Below are 26,084 nucleotides of genomic sequence, written 5' to 3'. Positions count from 1 at the left end.
CATCATCACATCAAGTCTTATTATTTTTCATTTGTAAATCGTCTCCTGCTTTTAAGCCATACAGTATTACATTGGACGAGAACTGCATGTGAATTATTTGAACAATCTGAATGGGAAAATCTGAAGACCTGTTAGTTCTATGTGTAAGGGATTATAGGAGGTGGCACTGTGGTGCAGTGGTTAGCACTGTTGCCTTGTACCTTCAGGCTCCGGTTCGATTCGGTTCTGTGTGTGGAGAGTTTGTATGTTCTCCTTGTGCTTATAGGGTTTCCTCTGGGTACATCGGTTTCCTCCAACAATCCAAAGACAAGCCGCTTTCATTCCCAATCTGTCCCTAGTGTGTAAATGAGCATGTGAGTGTGTGCTGGATCAGCACTTTGTCCAGGGTACCCTAAGTCTCCAGGGATAGGCTCCAGGCCTCCCGCCAGTCTGTATACAGGATAAAGCGGTATAGACGATGAGGACTTGACAGAAAGTTTTCAGACCCTTCCAAGTTTTCCCTATTCGGTTATGTTTTACACTTATCTTAATTAAAAATAATAATAATAATAATAAAGACTGAGATATCCCATTCACATAATTATTTAGACCCATCACTTAGTACTCAGCTAAAACACTTTTGGCAGCAATGACTGCTTGTGAATGAGGCTACAGGCTTGGCCCACCTTTCTTTTGGAAGTTTCTTCCATCCTTCTTGGCAGAATCGCCCAGGTGGAAACGAAACAGGTGTTCTTATGTCTCTTTAGAGATGCGCTGTTATGTTCAGTTCCAGACTCGGGCTGTTCCACACCCAGGACTTTCTCAGAGTTGTTCTGAAGCCCCTCCTGTGTTTTCTTGGTGGTATGCTTTGGGTCATGGTCTTGTTTTCACACAGGATAGCTCTTTATTTTTTATTTTTTTTCATTTTTTATACTGACTACTCTCCCAGCCCCAGTCAGAGAAAAACATCATGGCCTGAGATTCCATCAGGGGCCTTTTAAGCAAACTCAGAGCAGGCTGTCATGTGTCATTTAGTGAAGAATAGCTTCTCTCTGGCCACTCCACAATCGAGGCCTAAATGGTGGAGTGTCGCAGTGATGGTTGACCTTCTCTCACCTACACAAATCACTCAGGATCTCATTTATAGTGACCCTTGGGTTTTTGCTTAGCTGTCTGTCCAAGACCCTTTCTTAATCCCTGATTACCCAGTCTGGCTGGGTGGCCAGATCTACGGCAAGGCTATTGGTTGTTCTCAATCATTTGAGAAGAATGGAGAATGATTGTGCACTTTCAGGGCTGCAGAACTGTTCTTGTACCCTTCCAAAGATCTGGGTCTTGACACAATAGGGTTTTACAGGTCCACAGATAACTCTCTTAACCTCATGGCTTTGTCTTCACTCTGACCTACACCATTAGTGGTAACAGCTTATAGACAGGTGTGTGCCTTTATGGCCAGTGAACTCAATTAGGCACAAGTGGACTAACATCACAATCAATTTGTAAAAGCATCTCAAGGACTCTTGATAAGAGCACGATGCACTTACTTATGTAAATGGGAAATTTCAGACTTTGTCTTTCAATAAATAACCAAAAAAAGTGGAGTATATTTTATAGAATAATGAAAGAAAAAACGAATTTGAATCCATTTTAAGATGAGTGTGAAGTATAACATACAGAAAGCCTGAAATGCTCTGAAACATCTGTACCTTCAAGTTTCATGGTTGAAATTTTACAATTAGAACCGTGCGATTCAATTGATTATATAAATAAATCTATCTTTTGTTGGACAGTTTTCGATTTGGAATTCACACATTTTCTATTAATTGGTTAACCTTAAATGGTCCAAAATAAACATTTAAACGATCTTCTGCAATGTACTCTCATTTTCATCGCGTATCAGTTTTCTTCTTCTTCTTGAGTTTATATGTTTTTAGTATGGTACTGCCACCTACTGGGCTGGAGCATTAATCTAAAAGCCAAATAAAGGTCTCGGACGTACGCGCAACGTACACAGCGCTCGGTTCATTCGCTTGTACGCAGAGGAAATTTCTTGCAAGATTTCAGCTTTTAAGGCAGAAATTCGAGAGGTGGCGTGTTCGTATGCCAGGATATCATGGTACAAAATTATTATGTTTGTGTATTGGTAACAAGCCCAAGGAGAAAAGGAAAACATGAGAAGATTATTTTTAGGAATTTACGGATGATTGTGTCATACCGCCGCACAGGGTAGAAGGTAGCCAACATTTTGTGCAGCGTAACAGATAAGCTTTAGTCTGCAATTGTACACTTGGCAGTGAGACTAACTACAAGGCTGATGTATCTTATATATTCAGATCTTTGCACAGGTTTCTTTGACCAGTGAGGCGTTGCAGCATGAAAGGTCATTGGGTGTTTTTTGCCTAAAGAGACCTAAGTAGTGAAAAGAATTCAATGTGTTGTAGGTCATTCAAATAAAAAGGGCCACATTTAATTAGTTTCCTTCAATCTTTTAGATGGCATAAAGAGGACAGGGTGTTTCCGTTCCACATGGTGTGGATATCCATACCGTCATGGGTGTTGCATTTTTTTATATGTATATATACACAAGGTGTTGATTAATTTTCTATTACAGCATCTCTGACAGCTGTAAATCAACGGCATTCGTATGTTAGAACCTAGTTCCTCGTTTCATAGTAAACGTCAGAACCTCTTCATCTTGATGCGTAAGACTTCATTTGACAAAAACGGAAGAGCAACAAAGCACAGCAGGCTCACAGCTCTGCACCTACGTCTCTGCATTATGTGTAAACCAGACATGCTGTGAGAGTCAGTGCAAGAGGGGGATTTGTCTCACACGAGGTGATCTTTGGCTAAATATTGAGTCGCATCAATCGATATGTATTACGTTAGCAGACAAAATCGTTCGATCACACTGTATCGAAATAACATTAAGGTAAAACTCAAAATCCAACACCGTGGATTATTGCCATACCTCAGTAAAATAGAGTAGGATGATTTTTTTTTTCACTCTAACAGCTGGAAATCTTGAAATCTAAAAATGTATCATAAACATACCAGGCGAAATTATGCAAGGTGGTACTAGAAATAAATTCAGGCAAAATGTTCTTTTAAAACCGGAATATGATTAAAAATGCATTTAGCATTTTATTAACAGCCATGACAATAAACTACACATAAACCATAAAGTTGCAGACATGGCTCATTAACTAGGCTGCATGGTGCTCTAGTGGATAGGACTGCCATCTTGCACCTTCAGGATCCGGGTTCGATTCCTGCCTCGGGCTGTGTGCATGGAGTTTGCATGTTCTCCCTGTGCTTGGTGGGTCTTCCAGTTTTCTCCCACAGTCCAAAGACATGCAGATTTGCCCCAATTGGCCATAGTGTGTGAATAAGCGTGTGTATGTGTTTCCTGCTCTGAATCGGTCCCCTGTCCAGGGTGTACGTCGCATCATGTCCTAGGTCTCCTGTGATAGGCTCCAGGCCCCCCGCAACCATGAATATGGGATAAATCAGTATAGACGATGAGTGAGTTAATGAGTGCTCGTTAATGTTTTTCCTACAGGGTGACAATATTTCTAAAGTTTCTGAGGCAATTATTATTATTATTATCATTATTTAAATGGGATAGTCTTTTAAAGAAGAAGTTTCGGAAATGCTACAAAAAGTCTGTTGATGCATTTCTTATATCACAGCAATTTAATGGCACTTAAGTGATTATCTGAAGCTGAATAGTGCGCTTTTGTTGCTTTCCACAGATACATGGCCATCATCCACCCTCTGAAGCAGCGGCTCTCGTCCACGCAGACCAAAGTGATCATCGGCGTGATCTGGGTGCTTGCTTTCCTGCTTGCCTTCCCGCAGTACTACTACTCCGACGTGGACCAGCTGCCCGGGCGCATCGTCTGTTACATCGATTGGCCTGAATACACCATCATGGACTTTCGCAAAATGTAAGAATGATCAAAGTTGGTTGGCTAAAGGAAAGATATTTTGATTCAATTGGAGTCTGCTATTTTTTCTGACTCTTAACTAACCAGTAATTCTTCTTTAGGAATTCTTCTTTAATTGGGTCTCAAGTAACTAAGCTAGAACCATTAACCACTCAAAGCACCCTTGAGAAAGCTGAAGGTACTGGGATTTGTGAATCTTAATTTGTAGTTATAATTTTGTCAGTGCAAACCAGCAGCCTCATGAGGTCCAATATTTTAAGCTTAGCCCTGAATACCTTGAGGTCCTGGTGTTTTATAGCAAAGCATCAGACGGACTTAGAGAACTAAAGAGCAGAATTTTTACTTGCACTGAGCGTCCGAGGGAGGGGAGCGTGAAGAATTAAGTGCTGCACACAAAACTGGCAGACGCAAACGCCCAGATGTCAAGAAAGGTTTTGGTTATAAAGAAATATTTAGCCTTCTCGGCAATCTCAAAGAAGAATAATCCAGGTAAACTGACTGGCTGTTTTTATATGTGCGGTAGGCTTCACTGGCATGACCATCATAAGAAATGGTATTGCCAAAGCTAATTTATTTTGACAGTAAAGGAACAAAAACAGCAGTATACTTATACATACAATAATGGTGTAAGAAGGAAAGAAAGCTTCTGTATAGGGACGGAAAAAGAGAAAGGACAGATTCAGAGTTTTAGCTTAACTGCAGTGGATAAACTGTGCCATGTTTGTATAAGTGGGAATGGTGCCATCTTTAGGTGATTTCCTAAAGCAATTATTACTCAAGTAAGAGTAGAAGTGTTCCATTAACATGTGTACTTGAGTTAAAGTACAAAGGTGCTCAACTACAAATTGAAGGAAGTGTTAAAAGTTACACTTAGCTCACAGTAGCCTGTTTCATATCTCTCTGCTTCCTGACTGTAAACACCTGTTGCACTATTAGGCAGGTCTCAAAGCAACAGCAAGTCATGCAGTTACTCATAACATCAGCAGATTGTGAAATTCATGCTAACATTTACAGCATTTGGCAGACGCCCTTATCCAGAGTGTTTTTCTCATTATACAGTAGCCAAGAGTGGCAACTTGGTAATGGTGAGGTTTGAACCTGAGACCTTTAGATCCACAGTCCAACAGCTTATCCACTGAGCTAAACTTAGATATGTAAAATACGTACTTAAATGCAGTAATGAAATAAATGTTCTCGGTTACCTTCCACCTCTGGCGTGCGTGCACGTGTGTGAGATAATACAGTGGTGGCCAAAAGTATTAAGCCAACATATGCCATGTATGCATTTTAATGCATTTCACTACATTTCGTACAGTGTATGTTTGTGTATGTGGCAAATAAAAATTTGAATTTGTATGTGTACCCAAAACAGGTGAAAATCTTTTTTTGCCCATCACACTAAAGAGCCCTAATTAGTATCAGCTGTTTTAGTTAATGGATGGAACAAATATGTGGCAGGACTTTTACTTTCTGTAGCCAAGGTGGACACCTCTGCAAATGGCACATTGTCTCATTATTGTGATTCTCATTTTTTTAAAAAAATTAAGAATTTATTTAAAAAAATAGGAAGATCTTGCGCTCGGCGGCACCACAGGCATGAGTACGGGACGTACTCGTATTCTAAGGTTTCACGGGAAAAGGATCATTTTATTTCAAACAATTAGGAAAAGGAAAAGGTTTACAGAGGAGCGAAAAGGAAAACGGAGGAAATTACTGAGGGTGTCCATGTGCAGGTATAGAGGCAGTGTTCAGCTGGCAGGTGGGCATGAGGCTGGCAAGCGATGGCGGAGTAGTCCCGCGTGGGCAGCGGCTCCTGCATGCTCCTTAAAACGGTTCCCCTTGCTGTCTTTCCTTGGCTGAGGCTGCAAACGGGAGTCCAACGTTCAACAACATCCGGCGGCTGGGAGTCTTTACAGGCTGGGAACCAGGGCCCTAAAGTCGAGCACAGAAGCCTAATTCTCTTGAGCAGCTTATTGTCCTTGAATCGGTGATGAAACAATATTCAGTCCTTGCCTTTGAAGTCCCAGGGGCGCATAACATCCCCATGCATTGTGCATTGCGCTTCCCTTTTTACCCTGATCTGCCCATCGCTTTGGAATAAGGTCAAGCTCAGCTCATCAGTCAGATCACATGACCTTTTTCTGTTGCTCTAAAGTCCAAGTTTTATGCCGCCTAGAAAACTAAAGCCTGCTTTCTGATGAGTCTCACTAACAAGTGTTTTTATTTTATGGACACACAGCTGTTCAGTCCCAATCCTGTAAGTTCTCATCACATTCTCTGTGTATGGTAATGATCTTAATTTTACTATTAACCATATTTGATGCAGAACAATAATCAAACCGTTCTGTAATGGTGACTTTTATGATCAATGAGTAATTTAAAACGTTCTTTGCAATTTCGTACAATATTAATGTAGGTGTAATTGCCCTCCATGTTCTCTGGTCTAATTAGGGAAGTGGCCTACTACTTTTCTTGAATCTTTACCTCTTAGAAAGATAGTCACTCAAAACACGTGTCTAGACTCTGTGAGCATGGTATAACAGATGCTCCTCTGTTTCTGCTTTAGTCCACCTGGCCGCATTTGGGTTCATTCGAAGACACAATGTAATTTCATGGCTGTTGGCTTTGATCTGAGCAGAACAAACAGCACCAGAGTGCGTCTGAATCAAAAGGAGAAAAGAAGCCGGCTGTTCTCGAGAGTGGTCACGGGGACACTTAGTTCACCATGACAAATGTTGAAAAATGACATGCGAGTCCAATAAGGTTTTTACATCGAGAAATCTGCCTTGGATAAAACCAGACTGAGTGATAGGGTTTGGAACTGACTTTTCTCTTATTCCATCCTTCTTCTTGTTTTTTCTTTCTATTCTCCATTTGCATATCTGCTGACGAAGACCTAGCTGTTCTGAAAATGCCTTTGTTTAGATGGATACCACAAACTGCGCTTCAGGTTCCCAGCTGAGCCGTCTACCACCCTGCGGGCGCTCTCGACCACGTTCTCATTCAGAGAAAAATACGCCAGCATTCTCGTCCTCACCATTGTCATGCAGCGTGTGCGTCCGAGTTGAGCCCTGAATACTTTTCCCGTCTCAAAGTGCTAAGGCCTCGAACGAGGCAGCCTAACCGGGGGATTCACAAGATGCTCTGGCAGGCATGATCAAGGGATTTCATTAGCATTTATATCGTTTCACTTTCTTTTCACATCCCCCTTGTCATGTACTATTCTTCCGATCCAATAAGCAGGGGCGCCTTGCCCGAGAGCTGCAGGGCCAGAGTTCAGCACAGTCTGGTGATTTTCCTGATCTAATTAGAATTTGGTGTCTTTGAGCAAGGATATCACCAAACTCTGCTTGTTTTCCGGTCCTTCAGGAATCAAGTTAGAACCGCCTGTGTTAGTCGGTGCATTTCTGCTGCCGTAGTCTTTCACCCTCAGAACACCTTTTTCTCTCTTTCACTCTCTGTTTCTTCACCCCAGGCTTTTTCTGTCTTTCTCATGTGATCTCTCCCTCTCCGCATCACGCTCTCGGTCGTCTCCGTGCTTTCCACACCTACTGAAATAGAGCTGCCAGGCTCCGCTCTTCTTATTCAGGAGAAATCAGATTCAAATAAGAAGCCGTCTGTATCTGAAAAACAACATTCAGTATACTGAGCTCTAACTGCAGCGTGAAAAACGCCTTGAGCCAGAGCAAAGCAATGGCCCTCTCACTCTTTTCTCTGTGTAGCTCTCACTTAGTGGATAAAAGCCAGAATTGAAGCAGCATTTCAGAGAGGCTTTGGGCAACAGGAACAAAGGAGCAATGCTGCTTTTAAACACACCTCCCCAACCTAAGAGACGGACCTCACCTACTCGAAACCAGCGCACAATGAGCACTTAACGCTCCGCATCATTGTCTTGCGCTTGGCAATGTGCCGCGTGCACAATAGGAGATGCGACGCGAATTAGCCCAGATCATGTCCGTGCGGCTGCGGCGCTTATTATTTTAATAATGAAAGCGTAATGTCTGGTTCGTCTGGGATCACAGAGGATGGAAAGTGGAGGTGGGATGAAATGTGTGAAACCTGCACTCGCATAATGACTGTGCGCGATTAGAGGTTTGCAGTCGGTTGGGCCGCATACAAATGACAGGGTCTAAAAGAATAATAACTACACTGTTATTCTCGAAATCTGGAAGTGATCATGTTTCTGCACCTTGAACATCGTCGGAGGGAAGAGCAGATAACACGCCGAGCGCGCCAGAACACCGCGTACCGTCTGACATACTGTACACTGCCGCCACACTCTTCAGCAAATTACACAGTGCATCCTGGGTATTCTCTGTTTGAATTACAGAAGTGCACTAGCCTTCCGGACATTGTTACTATGTGACTGAAAAGAGTGCTGTGGCAGGATTAGGACTTTGCTCTGTCACTTTGAATCTGTCTGTGATGAGAATTAGCCAGTGAATAGAAATGCATTATAGGGGCAGATGTACACTCTCAAGTAGAGCATCGTCTGGCCAGCTTTTAGAATTGCCTAAGAAGAAAGCTATCCCACCCAGAGAGTGGGACTGATTATGCTTTCTGGGGAATTAACTGAGATGTAATTGCCACCAGGGCAAACCCTTGGCACATTAACCATTAAACCATTAATTAGTCTATGATTATAAATAAGATGCATCCATTTTAACTTAATTTTTCCCCACTACTAATGCTTTATACACTGAATTTACAAAAAAAAAATTCTATTAGATTTTTTTTAATCATTTAACTATTACTTCTGTAAATAGACAACAGCCCATTCCTTAGATTTATTTGCAGCACTTATGAGTCATCTGTGACCAACATTACTCGAACCCAGAATTGTGTCCTAGGGACTGCGAGTGGGGTGTCATTTCAGACGCGGTGCAGCATTCTTGGAGCCGTAGAGGCAATACTAGTCTTCTTTCATTATGCCCGGTGTCATCTTACACTCACTCTTCCATTCATGTGCAAGAGAGAGAGAGAGTGAGAGAGAGACAGGCTGACTGCATAGTCTATACACATTCACAAACAAATGCTTTATATATATATATCCACTTTCTATCGCTAAATATACGGCCAAGCCAAGCTGAAATTTCACACATGAACTTATCGTCACGGTTATATGCATGAAGACACCGAGCCCGGTTCGAGACATTTAGATTCACTGGCAGCGCATCTGCCGGCACTTTCGCCTCACAGATGTCTCGCACCCAGTCTAGCTAGTGTAACTCAATGGCTTTTTTCTTTACTCTCAACTTCTTCGTCACTTCCAGTCTTTCACACCCTCTCACCATGTGTCGTCTATTCCCCCCCCTTTCTCTCGCTGTGCATTATGTCTTCTTTTTATGCTCCCTCTCTCTCTTTCTCCCTCTCTCTCTCTCTCTTTCTCTCTCTCTCTCTCTTAGAGCAAAAGTGAAGGATTGCGGCATGCAAATCAAGCTCTTTCCTCATGCTAGACTACGCTGTTCCCGCTTGTCTCCGCGTTGATTTTTGCAAATTACCATAAATAACCCTCCTCCCCCTCCTGGTGGGCTGGGATACACAGAGGCAGCGATGCGCACCTGCCTGATTTTGACCGCATCGCATCCATTTGCATGCAATCCTTCTCATTTGGAAAGGAGTACTGAATAACTTCTGGCACTTTGGATCGCCATCATTTCTGACTTGCACTGTCCTAATGCGTAATATTTGCCAGACAGAACATCTGTAGTTTTATAAATCTCAGCAAAATCCTGTATTTTTAAAGATATAACTTCATATAAAGAGGCGTGCTTGAAATAACTATTTATGCATTAGATCCCTAATGAGCGAAACCAGAGGCAAGAGTGCTGAGGAAATCCCTCGGAGACAAGATGTGAGGAAGAAACCTTGACAGGAACCAGACTCAAACTGGAACCCATCCTCTTCTAAGTGGCACTGGATAGTGCCATTATAAACCATTTACAATTGAATACTGATCTTTAAAGTCAAACAGTAGTAAGTGTGTTGGAGGGGATGTGCAGTGAATAAGAGTCCTGGGATAAGAAGTTTGCTGCCTACAGTATCTTAATGGGATTTTGGGTTTAGGTCATTTTGAGGAAGTTCTTATCTTTAGGATGTGCATGGTGGAGGCACGGTGGGGTAGTGGTTAGCGCTGTCGCCTTGCACCTCCAGGGTCGTGGGTTCAAGTTCAGTAAGGGGAGGCTTAAAAGACTTCATAAAATTGTCATAGTGACTTCATATACTGTACATATTACACTGTCAAGTTTATTGCTTATTTATTTCAGTTGAACACTTAAAAGAAAAGTCTTGAAAGAAAGCATCCCAAAAGAAAATCCACAAAGGAATACAAATTACTCCAGACCTTTTATTGAGTTTGCATATTTCTTTTCATGTTTGGTTGGCTGGTTTCCCCGGATACTTTAGTTTCCTCCAACAGTCCAAAGACATGCATATTAGGCTGATTTTAATTCTCAAACTGCCTGCAGTGTGTGAGTGTGTGTATATGTGTGTGTGTGTGTGTGCCCTGCGATGGATTGGCACCCTATCCAGGGTGTACCCTGCCTCGTGCCCTAAGCCTTCCTGGATAAGTCTTAAGCCTTCATCCCCCACACAGGGGTAAATCAAGCAGATCTGGAGTGTAAGAGAATCCATAGAAATAGAAATGTATCTCGCACTTGATGGATGCAGTAGAGACAAGATGCAAAAGATTAGGTTTACCTAATAATACGGCCGATTAGTGCAGGTACAGCACAAATGTATTTAATAAACGGTGTGTAAGTATGTCTAATGGTCCTCATCCTGCTTTCAACCCCATTTCAGAAAGCTGCACATATTTGTTTGAACCCTGAAATGTATTTTTCTGCTTCCTTCCATACGAGTCCAGAACCTCATTACATCTGGCACACAGCTCATAAATTCTTTCTTGTGCCTTCGTCATATCATATCAGAAGTTGATTTTATTTAAGCCCTCGCTATGCACAGCTCAGACAGGGCTGGGTCTGGGGTCACGCAGAGCAGTGAGTTTGGGTTTTGTGCATGGGGGAATGCTTTTACCGTTCGCTCAGGGAGATCAGAATGAAACAATGTCTTCTGCAGATGCCCTGAGCATTATTATTACCCTGATATCCAATATGAAATATGAAAGAGTGGGAAAGGGATCAGCGGCCAAAAAAATATGCTTGGATCTCGTTTGTGGTGCTGGAGATGGTGCACCGTACTGTTTTTTTTTTTTTTTTTTTTTTTTTTTACCAGATGCCAGACTCATTAACAAGCCATTCATAAAGCTTAAATGAAGCTACCAGCGTCTCTTGCCTGTCACATTGTAGCGCCAGTGCAAAACTAAAGAAGTGAACATCTGACACAAAACATGTCCTGGCCGATCGGAGTAGAGGAGGGAAAAAAAAGGTGTGAATTTTATTTTGGGCTGTGGTAGGATCTGTCCCCGAAATATGTTCCATCAAAACATCCATGGTGCACATTTCTCCCCGTCTTGCAGTTATAGCTCGCCATCATTCAGTTTCAAGTTTAGTTTAAGATTAGACTTCCGAGGAATACTAATGCAGTCCATGAAAACAGGGACACACTGACCTGGCCGTCAATTCGATTCAAATTTCAACCCAAACATCTGAGTAATTAAAGATTTCCAACAATCCTGGAATATTAAGCTGAATGTTCATCGATATATCCCACTTATCCTACGTAAGGTCCAGGGCGGCGCCACAACACACTAGTGATGGAAAGATTGAATCATTTTAGTGACTCGGTTCTTTGAATCTCGTTCATCAAAATAAACGAATCTTTTTTTGAGTCATTTAGGTAATTTCGTTCTTTTGACCAGAAATAAAATAAAATGTAACATTTTTTCAATTTTAATAAACAGACCCCTAATACGTCTACATACACAAATTTTGGCTATAGTTCCAGTAATAAAAATATTAAAATGCAGCTAAGGACATATTATAATAAAAAGAATGAGTAGCTCACCTCTTATATCTTCTGGTCAGAGTCATTCATTCTTTTGAATCAATCTCACTGCATAGCGTCTATGGGAGTCACGTGACAAAAGAACGAACCATTCGGACCAAAGACTCAGAGGTAACTACTCATTTCTGTTTCCTGTACGTAACCCACGGAGGTTTCGCGATGCTTTGTATACGAGCACCCAGTAGAAAATTAACGAATCACTTTCTAATACTACTCGTTCTCACGTTAAAGACTCATTCTAAAAGAACGAATGGTTCATGATGACTCATCACTAGCACACACACACACACACATACACAGACACACACACACACACATATACAAGCAGTTTGGAATCAGCAGTCAGTCTACAGCGCAGGTCTTTGAACTGTGTGAGGAAGAACGTCCAAACTCTAAGCACACAAAGCAGTGGTGAGAGTCGAACCCCCAAACCTGGAGCTGCACTGCGACAGTGTAAACAAATAAGCCACCATGCCGCCTAAGCTAGAGTTGAATGACTTGAATGATTGTAAATGTAGTTCAATATTAATTTGCAATAATCATCAATATGTTCCAGTTTTAAAAAATCCATAAACTTGTCCCTGAGTTGATATACTGTACATATCATGCTGGCACGTTTATTGCTTATTTATTTTAGTTGCACACTTAAAAGAACGCGTTCCAAAACAAATCCACAAATGAATACAAATGACTCCAGACCTTTTATGAGGGAAACAGTCATAGTGCCTTGTGAGAGGAGTTAGAGATAATGTGTATCTGTGATAGATAAGGCACTGCAGTGGCTGAGCTGCAGTTTTGCTTTATAGAGTTTTGCGGGCGTGGCTGTATTACAATTACAATCTGCCTTGAATGCGCACTGCAGAAATGATATCTTAGCAATTGAAAAGATCTTAAATACAGTTCACCTTATCTATTCTTTCCTAAAATGATGAATACGTTTATTAAGCTGATTTATTGAGCTGACTCTTACTTAAAGTTTAAGCAAAAGTTTCTTGTACTGTTGGCAGATAGTTTTGCTAAATTCAAGAATTTATTCCTTGTAAGAAAACGATTTTCCACACATGCATACGAAGATTAACAAAAGCTGGCGCTGCCAAAAAATTGGAAAGCCTTGGTTTGTCCTTTTTAATTAAAAATATTTACTTAAGTGTTTTATGGTAATGTGGAAGTTCATGGACACGCAGTCTTGACTAACCGACGGCAGAATAATATAGACATTTTTAATACCTGGGGAAATCTCCCAGACGTCTGGTCCTCTTACTGAAACCTTGCAAATTGGTCGGATTAACTTTGTCCGCTTCAGAGACGTTTTCCTAACTGATCACCTTTCAGCTCGCGGTCTCGCTCTTTAAACTTATAATAACAACTTCTGTTTAGACTGCGAACCCAGGAGCTGGGAATTAAAAAAGCCAGGACAGGAAATCTGATGTCCGTCCACCACACTCTTTTTCATCGGGACATTTCTTTGGAGTGGATGGACGCGGCGTAACCCGAGGAGCTCGGTCTCGGAAATGACTTCTGCTGCTGTTGCTTTGCTCACCTTGGGCGATGAATGGAGCCTTTGTCAGGACATATGGCGTTCTCGTTTCCTCGGAGAGTAATTACAGACCAGAGGGAAGACATCAATTAGCTTTGATTACATAACGGCGAGAGAAAGAAATGCCGCGTCGGGTTGACTGACCGGTCTGTCTGATACATGATAAATCTATCATAGGGCTTACATGTGTGTGTGTGTGTGTGTGTGTGTGTGTAGCCAGAGCCTGGTGGAGGACGATGGCTTAATGTTTTAGTCATTTTTTTTATCAGCAGCAGCTTTAATCAGCAGCTTGTGGTCTAACTCCACAGGCGATCTTTTACTCGCTCTTTCTCTCTCTGATTGTGGTTAATTGGTAGAGAAACGGACTGAAAGGTCTCAGCTGCTAAGAGCCCAGTCGGGGCGAATGGATTAATCCTGTAGTCCTGCCGAGCTCCTCTGTGCCCAACCACTTTTATTCTCTGCCTCTGTCTTTATAGTGATAGAAGAGGGCAGGCTCGGGATTGCTCGGGCACCACCTGTGCCACCGTGGAGCCCGGATTAGCCGGGGATTATGGAAGTAACGCTCTGATTTTTACCTCCAGCAGTGGAACACTTACCCCAGGGCTGGGTTTTTTTTGTTTGTTTGTTAGTTTGTTTGTTTGTTTTTTGTGAAGATGGCAGGTGTTTGATTGTTTTTAAAAAACTTAACTCTTATTTTTCTCATGTACTTTACAGCACAGCAGAGCTCTTTCCTCTATTTATCCGAGCTTGTTAGGAAGCCGGGGTCAGAGCGCTGGGTCAGCCGTGTGCCGTGGGCCGTGGGCTCAACAGTGGCAGTCTGACAGAGCTGCGGCTTGAACCCGTGACCTTTTGATCAGCAACCCAAAGCCAAATGGTTGTGAGTTTGATACAGTATGCCAAAGCTTTACTTAACTTTAACTTCACATAATGGAGGTTATAATATGTCGTCCATTTTATTAGCAAATAATTACATTGACTGTTATAGAACTATTATGGACAAGGTGGTGGCACTGTGGTTTAGTGGTTAGCACTAATGTGGTCGCGTTGCACCTTCAGGTTCCGGGTTCGATTCCCGTCTCGGGGTCTGTGTGCATGGAGTTTGTATGTTCTCCACGTGCTTGGGGGGTTTCCTCTGGGTTCTCCAGTTTCTTCCAACAGTCCAAAGACAGGCAGATTAGGATAACTGGCATTAAAATTGCCTGTAGTGTGTGTGTGAGTGTTGACCAGAGGTCGTACCACAGTCGTAAAAATGGGAATAAATAGAAAAAAATCCTCCAAAATCACTAGTTGGACTACAGAGGTTCATATATGGATGGATGAGACAAGGTAGTTCTTGTCCTTCCTTTCACTAATCTTACTGGTGTTCTCTCAGTCTTTAAAGATTTTCCGAAAGTTTCAGCTCTAACTCTGTTATAAAGTGCTGACACTGGCGCTGTGCTGGAAATCGTAAAAAAATTAATCAATGAATCAAGTAATAAAACTTTCACAGAGCCGGTTGTGTAGAACTTCTAAACTAATATGAATGTAAAGTAGCACTGATGCTTTGACTATTAATGTCACTATTACAACGAGTGTGAGACCCTGAGAACAACCGGAGAGATCCTGTTGCTTTTCCTGTTGATTTCATCTCCTGTCCGTCTCTTCCTCCCGACAGATATTACGTCTGTGTGGCTGTTCTGATTTACTTCCTGCCGCTGTTGGTGATGGGTTGTGCTTACCTGGTGGTGGGGCTCAACCTGTGGGCCAGCGAGATTCCCGGAGATTCCTCGGGTCGCTACCAGGAGCAGCTTACCGCTAAACGCAAGGTTCTCCTGCATTCACACACACACACACACATGGTGTTAGGTAAGAGGTCACAAGGTTATTATCCAAACATTTTCCAGATTAAAATAATCAAAAGTCAAAAAAGATGCAAATGTTTGGTTGTTTTTTGTTTTAATAAAGACGAGCAACATGATGCAGACAAAACAAAAGTCTTAACAATTACTTTCATAAACATTGATTTCTTTTTCCCTCTTATGCATATGCCATATATTTTTTTCCCTTGGCTAAATGTGGAACCGTTTCTGAAATCTCTGATGTTTAAGATTGAGCGTTTGAATAAACACAGGATGATGAAAGCTCTCCACTCGTGAGAGTCAGTTTCAGGAGAGGATGAGGGTCAGGAAGGACGGTAGTCATGAAATATTCTATATGAGATTTCCATTCGACCAAAATGGCTCTTCATTTCAATATCAATCTCAGACACACATGCACATACTTGAGTGTTTCTTTCCTCTCCTCAGGAGCCCCTGCTCATTTTTCTTCATCTGTCATTCTTGACTTTCATTGACACCCTCAGATATTCTTCTCAGATATTCTTCTGTATATAGCGCTACTTTCAGCCCTCACTTGCCCCGACTAGCTGACTCCCTTTCTCTTTTCTTTTTGCACATGTGGATGTGCGTGTGTAGGTGGTGAAGATGATGATCGTGGTCGTGTGTACCTTCGCCATTTGCTGGCTGCCGTACCACGTCTACTTCCTCCTTCATCAGTTCTTCCCTTTGCTCTTTGAGAAGCCCTTCATCCAGCAGGTCTACTTGGCTGTCATGTGGCTCGCCATGAGCTCCACCATGTACAACCCCATCATCTACTGCTGCCTGAACGACAGGTAATGGCACTTAAATAATAACGGGTGTATAAAGTCAGTTATGCTTAGAATTACGTGCAGTTGAAATTTTTTATTCTATAACTGATAGTGGTTTTCATCTTATAGACCAGTTTTTGTAACGTTTTCAGGTTTTACCCAGAGCCTGTAAGGGTCCTCTTAGAGCTATGGTTCTCAGAGTGGAGACCAGATACGTCCAAGCTTCTACAAAGCTATTGAAGTTATTATATTGATCAGTAAGTTTTTCTAGTTATTATAGCAATGAAATGTTTAGGATTAACCTACCTACCTCCAAACTATTCAAACCCAAAACCACACCTACAGTTTATTTGAAGAGGGGAATGGTTACTGAGGTCCGCGGACTTGTTAAAGGCCTTCTGAATGCTTTTATGCTGCTGTTTCAAGAACGTTCCAAATGATAGGTTCAAGTTCAAATGAAACTGTTGAAAATTCTTTTCAGTCGTTCATCATCTTCACCAAGAAAGCAGTGATTAGAAGTGACTGCTTCCACAATTTTACACGTGTAAATGACCACCTGTATTAACAATAACTGTGACGTTCGAAAAAGGGAAGACATCGCTAACACTTTTAGGGACACATGCTAATTGTCCGACCTGCCAAGCTATATTTAGTAACTTGCTGGTCGCCATGGTTACGTGGTATCATCACCCCAACACTAAACATTGAGTTGCATTTTTTTCAGCAGCTCAATTAATCTTTGCTAATGCGTTAAAGGACCAGAGGTCGTATTGTACCTTTGACACTTTGCATTTTCCAACCGGTGAGAAACAAAGAAATCCAGTTCAATTCATCTCATATGCACTTTTCTCAGACTCTTCATGATTTTATACTCATTTGGGAAATAACAGCAAAGGTGCATCGTGCATGCTGAAGAGACGCACAGGAAAGGATGTGTTCAACAGTGGAAATTACTATTTCTGAAAGCAGTTTGAGCTCTCTCTCTCGCACTCTTTTTCCCTCTCCTCTGCTTTCTCTCTCTGCTCTTCGTGGAGGGTTTAGCATTTGTACTCATCAAGCTCATTTTTCTGCACACTCGAACGCTCTTTGTGGCTCGATGTCGTACTTTTGTCCTCACTTCCACAATCCACCAGGCACATCTATCTCTTAGACCTGGTTAAACCTGTGTGTGTGTGTGTGTGTGTGTGTGTATTCGGCAGATTCCGTGCTGGCTTCAAGCAGGCATTCCGCTGGTGCCCATGTATTCACGCCGACTCCTACGAAGGCCTGGAGCTCAAGTCGACGCGTTACCTGCAAACACAAACAAGTCTGTACAAGACGAGCCGGGCGGAGCCTACCGTGCCGGTCGTCAACAGTCCATCTCTAGAGCTGGCGTCCAACGGCTCGTCATCTCGCAGCATGTCCAAGACGGTGTCGGAGACGTCCAGCTTCTACTGCGCCAACAACCTGCCTGCCTAGGAGCTCTTACCATCAGCAGAGGAACATAACGAAGAACCAGTCGTAACGGAACGAGTAAAAACCATGGATTTACTGACCTCTGCAAAACGTCATCCGTGTATAATTGTTTTCTGTAGAATCATTTTGACAGACCATTTTAAGCAGTCTTTTTTTTCTTTTTTTTCCTTTTTTTAATCTATTGTGTCTGTTATGAGCAAGGTTGATTCAGAATTATGACCAGATCCTATGTATAGCAGCCAGGAAATGGAGTAAGCTGTGAAGTGACAGTACAGTGTTGATGGATCCATTCACCTACATAAGAAATAGACGAATCATATCAGTTTTATGTATTATGACGCACTCTGAGTGAGTATCAGAAGCACTTGTTATAAGGGAAGTGCCAAAAGCAGAGAAAGTTAATGAAATGCTCCAAGTTATAAAATGTTCATGGATCCATTTATCTCAGTGGTTGGGGCTACTGCTTAGACGGGACGTTTCTTCTTCAAATCTGAGCGTTCCCAGACTGGCGCTGATGGGGTACACGATCAAACCCGTGAAGGACTCGATCGTCACCGGTATGTGTTAGATAATTAAGTGTAAATAGACACTCTGTTTGATCTGTTAGTCGGAATTGGTCTAGATGGCAAAGAAACATGTTGAAATCCATGCTGAGCTAAATGTGTTAAAAGGTTGACTTTCAGCGAGCCATACGTTTATCCCGTACCAAAAACTGATGGGTGCATTTATCTGCCTATGACCCTATACTCTCCGTGACGCACCATGGAAACATGGAAATGGTTTGTGTTTGTGTAAGTGCCTCACAAAGCATTCACAGTGTCTATAATCCGGTGTGGGTAGTTTTTATTTCTTCGCTTTTTCAATTCGTCTGAAGCTGCATTCTGGCCACCCTTTTATCAATGAAATGACTGACCACATGCTTCACTCCCCGGACGTGAGCAGAGCCCTTGGGATGGGATGAGAACACCGTCACTGAAGCGTTTTGTGGTGCAGAGTACGAGAACCGGCTGCAGTGTATTACCGTTTACATTTTACTAGCATGTAATATTGTGGATTTTGGTGTATCATATACAATGCCTAAACACAATCTCTCTGCCTGTATGTCTCTGTGAATGTGTTTCTTCTTTTTATCAGGGTATTGGGGAAGCTGCTGTGTCTCTGATCAGCTTGGTTTGAAATCCGCAGGAAGTACATTTCAAGTCCAAATGGGATCCAGAGTTTCCTGGACCATATGCAATCATTGACTAGGAGTCTAACTTTAAAGATCTTGGAGTAAAATAGCTTCTGGCATTATACAGAATCAGACCAGGCAGTATGGGGGATGAATCCATGCCAGTCACTTACGGGTAGATTAAAAAGCCCTGAATATAATATCTGAACTTGGCAACAGATGCATATTCAGTTGCATTTATACTGTAGATGTGGCCGGAAAGCTTCATCTCTGATAACGCTTAGGGTTGCACTGCCAAAACGTAATCAAGGGTTTCTTTGGTTTAGAAATTCTAGCAGTTCTGATTCCATGTGGCTTTGGCTTTGTCACTGCGTTTCGGAAAAAGAATTGTAATAGAAACGATTGTTTGTCTTAATCGGTCTTGTCTTTTCAGCGCTCAGCCAGCGTCCCCCTCCCCACCACCATTCGGCCGTTCTCGGCTTAAGCGTTCACGCACAAAATTAACTCTGGAGTCATGCCCTGGAGTTTTAATTTTAGCCTCCCGTCAACACATGGTGCACGAATCTGACAGGGGAGGCGGAGGAGTGGAAGGGATTTGCTGGTGCTGTTGTTGGGTGGCATTGAAAGACAGAAAGGAGGACGGATGGGTTTGGAGGAGGGGTAGCGCACCTGTTGTTTCATATTATGCAGTGTGGTATGTGACAGTAGTATCAGTTTTCGAGGCAGGAAGAGGACATGGAGTGTTTTAAGGGATCAAACTGTACTGGTAGAATGAATGGTGAATAATGCTCAGGACGATTTTAGGAGATGTGGAGAAGTTTGGACAGAGCACCCGGGGGCCTGGTCCTCTAGTCAAGATTTGGTTGAATTTCATCACTAATGGAGAACTGTCAGAAATTAAATAGGAAGATTATGCAGCTCCTGGAATGGTCTAGGTTCCATCCATTCATCCATCCACGTCTATCAATTATCTGTATACTGCTTATCCTGTGTTTATCACCAAGATCTCAAGGCACGAGGTGGAGGTGCCACCCATTGCAATGCACTTGCACACAATTACACACAATCACACAATTGGAAATGGCAATTAGCCTACACTGCATGTCTTGGAGGAAAGACACTAAACACAGGGAAAAGCGTGCAAACTCCACACACACACACACACACACACACACAAATGCGGGCAAGTATTGAACCACCAGCTCTGGAGGTGTAAGAAGGAGTCAGCATTAACCACTATACCACTGTTCCAGATTATAACACTACAAAATACCTACAAGTTCAAGGAATATGAATAATCACACAAGTATACAAGCAGTGTGTGGTCTCCAGGTGGTGTAATTTATTTATTTATTTTTTCAATACAGACTTGTCCTTGTCCTAGAATAGAGCCCAAACAGTCTGAATGTCTGTAAACACATTCTGTCCTGGGATGCCAAAGCAAGTTTCAGCATTTTCACCATAATCCTTCCAATAGCCTGTTGAGACTTAATTAGACAAGAACCTCTGCAGATTCTCTTCTGTCCTACTTATATAAATATAAATAGTTGGAAAATATAATACTGTAGATGCGATTACAGGCAACTAATCAACGTCAGGGTGTCAACAGTATCTCCGTGTCCAAGAATGTATCATTTCTTCCTGAATTTGATATTCATATGATTGCATCACCTTAGCTAGATGGTGTTTATCCCTGTCCTGGTTATAAACATTTCCAGATATCACAGTACAAATTCACATATCCCCTTAACTCAAATATTCTAGATTGATGTTGGATGTACGGTACATTTTGCCTAGCTCGTTGATGCCAAGTCGGGATGCCGTATTGCACGCAGAGTCTCTTGTCGGTATGCGCTCTACGGGACATAAAACTCTCATCACAGCTCATTTGTCTAAACACAGCACCTGCTGAGAGCCGTGGACGTGCTGTAAAACGCCTCTGCTGTGCGTGAACCGTGTGTTGCCTGTCTATCATAATCATAACCGGCTGACCAGCAACGAAGAGCGTCCTACAGTAGGTTCACGCCAGAGTTCCTCCAAACACCACAAATCCTAAATAAGCTCAATTATCAGGGAGATTTTTTTTCCTCCTTCTTCTTCTGGTGTTTTGCCATTTCCAAATTTCAGGCCACCTGCTGCAATTGTGTCTCTCCAAATTAGTCACGTTTTACCATGCGCCTTTACGATGACTGCCAGGCATTGTTCTTAGATTTTCTGTGAAGAAATAATCGCTAGCTTTGGGTTTAATATGAAATCTCTCACAACCTCCTCACTGTGGAGTCAAACGCAAATCGCCAAGAGGAAAAAGAAAAGAAGCGTCTACACACATGGCACAAACGTTATCGCTAGACTGGTTTTCCAGTGTCGTAGGGTGCTCTAGAGGAAAATAAAGCTTCCTCCTCATTTTTGGTTGGTCTTGGTTTTAGATCAGCCATTGATCACACGAGTGTGAAATCATTCTGGCTAAAACTCAGCTTGGATGATATTGACTGGAAAAATGCAGAGCTGTTAAAGCTGTTAAAAGCCTCACAGACTTGAGGATAGACGGGGCAACAATAAAATATCCATCGATTCCCGCAACAATGTCTCAGGGTTTTGAGATCATCTGGTTCTGGGGATAATTGTGCCAGCATGGTTTCGCTTGACCGGACTAACAAACCCACTGAAACATCAAACCGTCTGAGAGTTTTTCATTTACAACTTTTTCATGATTTTTAAAATTTCATTTTAAAATGTGCTGTTTGAACAGTGCTTTGTGTCTAATTTAATAAAGTAATAAAATTTGTCGCTACTTAATCGACTACCACTTATTCATCTTCTATACCGCTTTATCCTGTATTTAGGGTTGCGGGGACCTGGAGCCTAGCCAAGGAGGCTTAGGGAACAAGGCGGGGTACACCCTGGACAGGGTGCCAATCCATCACAGGGCACACACAAATACACACTTTAGACAGTTTGGGAACGCCAATTAGCCTAATCTGTATATTTATGGATTGTGGGAGGAAACCGGAATACCCAGAGGAAACCCACCAAGCACGAGGAGAAAATCCAAACTCCATGCACACAGAGACATGACTCAAGCCTGGCCGGGAATCAAACCTGGACCCTGAAGGTGCAAGGCGACAGTGCTAACCACTACCCCACCGTGCCACCTTGAACCGACTAGCACTCTGGTACAAATCCAGCTAGCATGGAAAGGTCCAAAGTCATGCTATAATCACTTAAACCTCTTGCTGTGTGAGAATATCCCAGACATCAAGATGAAGACGGCTAACAGTGTTAACCCAGAAAGTACCATCCAGACCTTCCAGACACAGACTTACTTTTTTAGAGCCTCGGTGATACAGATCCTTAAAAACCTAAACACCTATTAAACACGCACAGTCGCTTCTAGGGCTGCTCTTAGACAAGATGAAATGTTTAAGAAGAGTAGCAAGGAGAAAAATTAAGTGTAAAAACAAATATAAACACATTAAAGTGAAGCTGGCAGGGGAACTGCAAACATACGTGTGTGTGTGTGTGTGTATGTTTAAAGGACAGCGCACTGCGAGAGCCTGGGTGGATGTTCTCATCAGCTCCATCTCTCTCCAATAAGAGTAATTACCCAAGAGACGACAGCGCGGCGGACAGAACAACAGCTGTGCTATTCGCGTGCACACACACATACACACTCTTCACAACTCTATCCTAAAATACGATAGGGCAGCCGTATTTCACGCTCCGCTGTGTAAGCGATTTTTTTTGTAAAATCCGAGGAACCGCACAATACCCACGAGTCATCCTTTTGTTTAAAGGTTCTATTGTGTTCATATTCTCGTGTGTATGCATAGAAGCTTGTTCCGTAATATGTGCGCACCTGTGTTTGAGAGTGTATGGCGAACACGTGTGTTTCCATGCCACGTGCGTCCAGAGGTTGTAGCTCAGCGTCAGGACAGGGCTTTGATGCCGTGCCAATGCACTAGGAAGGAACTTGAAAGCTGATCTGAGATCTGATTTGTTCACATTTACAACTACAGAAATAAAGCATAAGTTCTGTCGCTTATGTACCATGGTTTTACCGTAGCCTCGGGTTAGTAGCTGCAACCATCTGTCAACTTGGTCATCGGTTGTGTTTAACAACTGTTTTGTAGAATTATTTCTTCATGTTGGAAGCATTTAAACACCTGAAAGGAATCCTGTTTATTAGTTGGAAGGAACTAGCAGAGACTATTGGTGCCCCTGCTGGTTGTGTGTAGCTAGTGCAATGAGCTAGCGTTGCTAATTTAAATCAAAGAACAGTGCTAGTCCAAAGGTGAGCACATAGTGCAAATCAAACAACCAGTGGTCGATTGTTTAATGATTTTGCATTTTGCACGCAAGTGTCATAATCTAATGTGTATGTACGGTGAGAAAGACAAGCACTAATTCGAAAGCTACTCCATCCATCTAGGAACCTCTGTAGTCCAATTAGGGACTGTGGACGGTAATGGCGAGTGTGGTGGGAACGCTGGTCAACATTCATACACTCATTCACACATAATACAGTTTAAGACTCTTTAATTAACGATGAAGCTTATGATTAAGCAACTGATGAAGCTAATGTTTTGCTGTTCTGATTTGCTTTCCTGCTGCAGCAACCACACAGTCCGGATATTACATATTAGACTTCTGTACACATACTGTATATATATATATATATATATATATATATATGGGTGACCAGTACAAGTGTGTTTCACAAAAAGGTTTGTTACTGCCTCGTTAATTTTGTATTCCAAATGTATTCTAAAGATTTTTTCGTTTGTTTAATAAGCCGAGATGTTTGTATAATATTGTGATATAAAACTGCAGAGTATGTGATGTACTCATTTTAAGTTCTGATCCAATACAGGCTTTCATTATTAAAGGAATGCACTTTTTTTTTTCATTGTATTGCTTATTTACTTTTGTATTGGTGGGATAAAGCTAATTTTGATAAACAAATAATGGAGGCATCACCCAAATTTTTATTTTTAAATAAGTAATTAAAAGAGATGAATTTTATTGTATAGCTATTCCATATAATTTTCGGAGGGGGGCTTAAGGGCAGAATGACCCCATATCATGCATACACACATATACACACATATATGTAAACATTAAAGCACTTTTTGTAAGTCGCTCTGGATAAGAGCGTCTGCCAAATGCCTAAATGTAAATGTAAATATACAGTACTGTATATACAGGTAGTGACTTACACACAAATTCTTTTCGGGGAGCATGTTCCTAAATCGGATTTGTTCTTAAGTCCAACAAAGTGAGTCTTATACGCCTTTTACACAAATATACAATGTAAAGCATACCAATCCACTTGATTAAATCTTTATCACCTTTCCCCACACTGCCATCATGCCACCAAAAACTGTAACCATGAGTAGGAAATGAATCTCACAATGAAATGTGAAATGCTTTTAAATCTCTAGGGGAATCCCGGATGCCATTTTATCTAAGAGCTGTTTTATATGTATTGGACTGTGAACTTTGTCTAGAGAATATTCCGAAATTGGGATTATTCACCATCAGGACAGATTTACAGGACAGCCATTTTCTATCATTGTGCTCCCGGACTGATTTAATGAAACCGGTGAGGCCTTTCTCCTGCACACACATGCGCAAACAAAAATACCAGATTTTATCTGTTTGTATCTGCAGAAATGTACTCGAATGTTTGTAACTCTGGGAAAGCCTGTATATACAGTATGTACATATATACATATATGTGTGCCTATGTGTGTTCATATATTTGGAAAGTGGCTTGTTAAGTAGCTTCTTTAACACATTAACCTTGTAGTTTGAGTAGAACATGGCATCTCAGTGGGAGCTTTTGGTTGTTGAATAAATTTTAATGACGTTTATTTTCAGTGTTACATACAGCGTTGGTGTTACGTTGTTTTAAAACGTTCAAATGAACCGATTTGATGATTTGCCATCTGAACAAAGTTGAGTATATGATGTTGGTATAACGTTGACTCAATTATTTTAACACATTATCGCAAGAATTACTTTAAAACAGTATTTATACCAAACCAGTGTCCTAAGTGGGATTTGAACTCGAGGCTCTGAGAAGAGAGTACTTTATATATAGTTGGTATAAATTGTCTTTAGGCCGTTCATTCAATTTTATTTCAATGTAAATTTAACAAAGTCATTCTAACCTTTTAAATACAACATTGTCTCGATTGTGAACGTTATCGCGACGTCTTTGCAGCTATATTATAACCATCATCCAACATTAAGGTTCATTCTTGCTGAGATGCGATAATTGTGGAAATTAGTTTTCAATATCATTAATCGGTTATATTATGCTAAATTGATGTATTAACTTGTATATGATTTTATCTGCCCTTTGCAATTTGTTAAAGCTTATTGGTTACATATTGATACAATTATGACTGCTTATATTTCTGTCTCTTTTTTTCCCTGCTTTTGTAGAAAACTCTTGTCCTGAATTAATTATGCATTTCTGCAAGTGTCTGGTTGATGACATTCAGTTTAAGAAAAGTACCTTTAATAAAATGGCTAAACTTTCAGGTTGATTAAGCACAGTAACGTCATGCATTGAAAACCTAAAAGGAAGAAAGCGTGAAATCTAATTAGTATCAGATCAAAATTGTTCTTTGTTTGAATGGAGACGTTTCTCCGCATCTCATCTCAATCATCTGCTGCTTTTCGAAATTGGGCTCAGATCTGACAGGCATCAATTTTTCATTATACAGTCTCAGCGAACATCATCTCATCCCCCTGGTGCCCTTCTGCGGGAGTTCCCACTTTGTCAGCCGAAGCCTTTAAACCAGAATTATTTACCTGAAGCGCACCCTTGAGGTTTTATCTAAATCAATAAATGTCGATAATAAAAAACCTTTTTTGCTCCAAGAGATTTTGGTGAGAACTGGTCTGGAATTACTTTCACTTACAGTATTTTCAATTTATGATGAATCTGTCTATTTATAAGTCATTTTACAAAAGACCCAGGAGGCACAAAGCAAGACAATTATTTAAAGCCACCCTACCGCTCCGTGCTTATTAGTAGACGTCCGTGGTGGGAGGATTAATTAAATTTTCATAAAATGCTTTATCCTGGTCAGGGGTTTAATGGATCTAGAGGCCACCAGGAACACCGGACGTGAGGATGAGAATGCTTCCTGGATGAGGTCACATGGGGGCCATGCAAGTGCAAGGGGCAAGTGAAAGTCATCATATAGACAGGAAAAACCACATGGAATCAGGAAGGGCATTATAATGAGCTCAGGATCACTAATTGGTGGCAGTGCTATCATTCGCACCACACCGTTGCTCAGTCTATACCTACTGACAGCAACCAATCCCTGTTCAGCTTATATAAATATATAGACAAGATCGTGCCTAAGACATCATCTCAGTGCG

At 41.6% G+C, this 26,084-nt stretch overlaps 1 protein-coding gene across 1 annotated transcript in view; it reads left to right on the top strand.

The window, feature by feature from the left end:
- tacr1a (tachykinin receptor 1a) overlaps positions 1-25,452 on the top strand; it is a 37,450-nt gene extending 11,998 nt beyond the window's left edge. The window contains exons 2-5 of the mRNA XM_053481656.1: positions 3,735-3,929; positions 15,086-15,236; positions 15,885-16,081; positions 17,257-25,452. Of these exons, the coding sequence (XP_053337631.1) occupies positions 3,735-3,929; positions 15,086-15,236; positions 15,885-16,081; positions 17,257-17,515 (802 nt within the window). The 3' untranslated portion in view covers positions 17,516-25,452. The remainder of the gene's footprint in view (positions 1-3,734; positions 3,930-15,085; positions 15,237-15,884; positions 16,082-17,256) is intronic.
- Positions 25,453-26,084: the final 632 nt, after the last annotated feature.

This window comes from Clarias gariepinus, chromosome 21 (assembly GCF_024256425.1).
Source record: "Clarias gariepinus isolate MV-2021 ecotype Netherlands chromosome 21, CGAR_prim_01v2, whole genome shotgun sequence".
Lineage (NCBI taxonomy): Eukaryota > Metazoa > Chordata > Actinopteri > Siluriformes > Clariidae > Clarias > Clarias gariepinus.
Note: the sequence above shows the minus strand (reverse complement) of the source record. Positions and strands in the feature narration are given on the sequence as shown.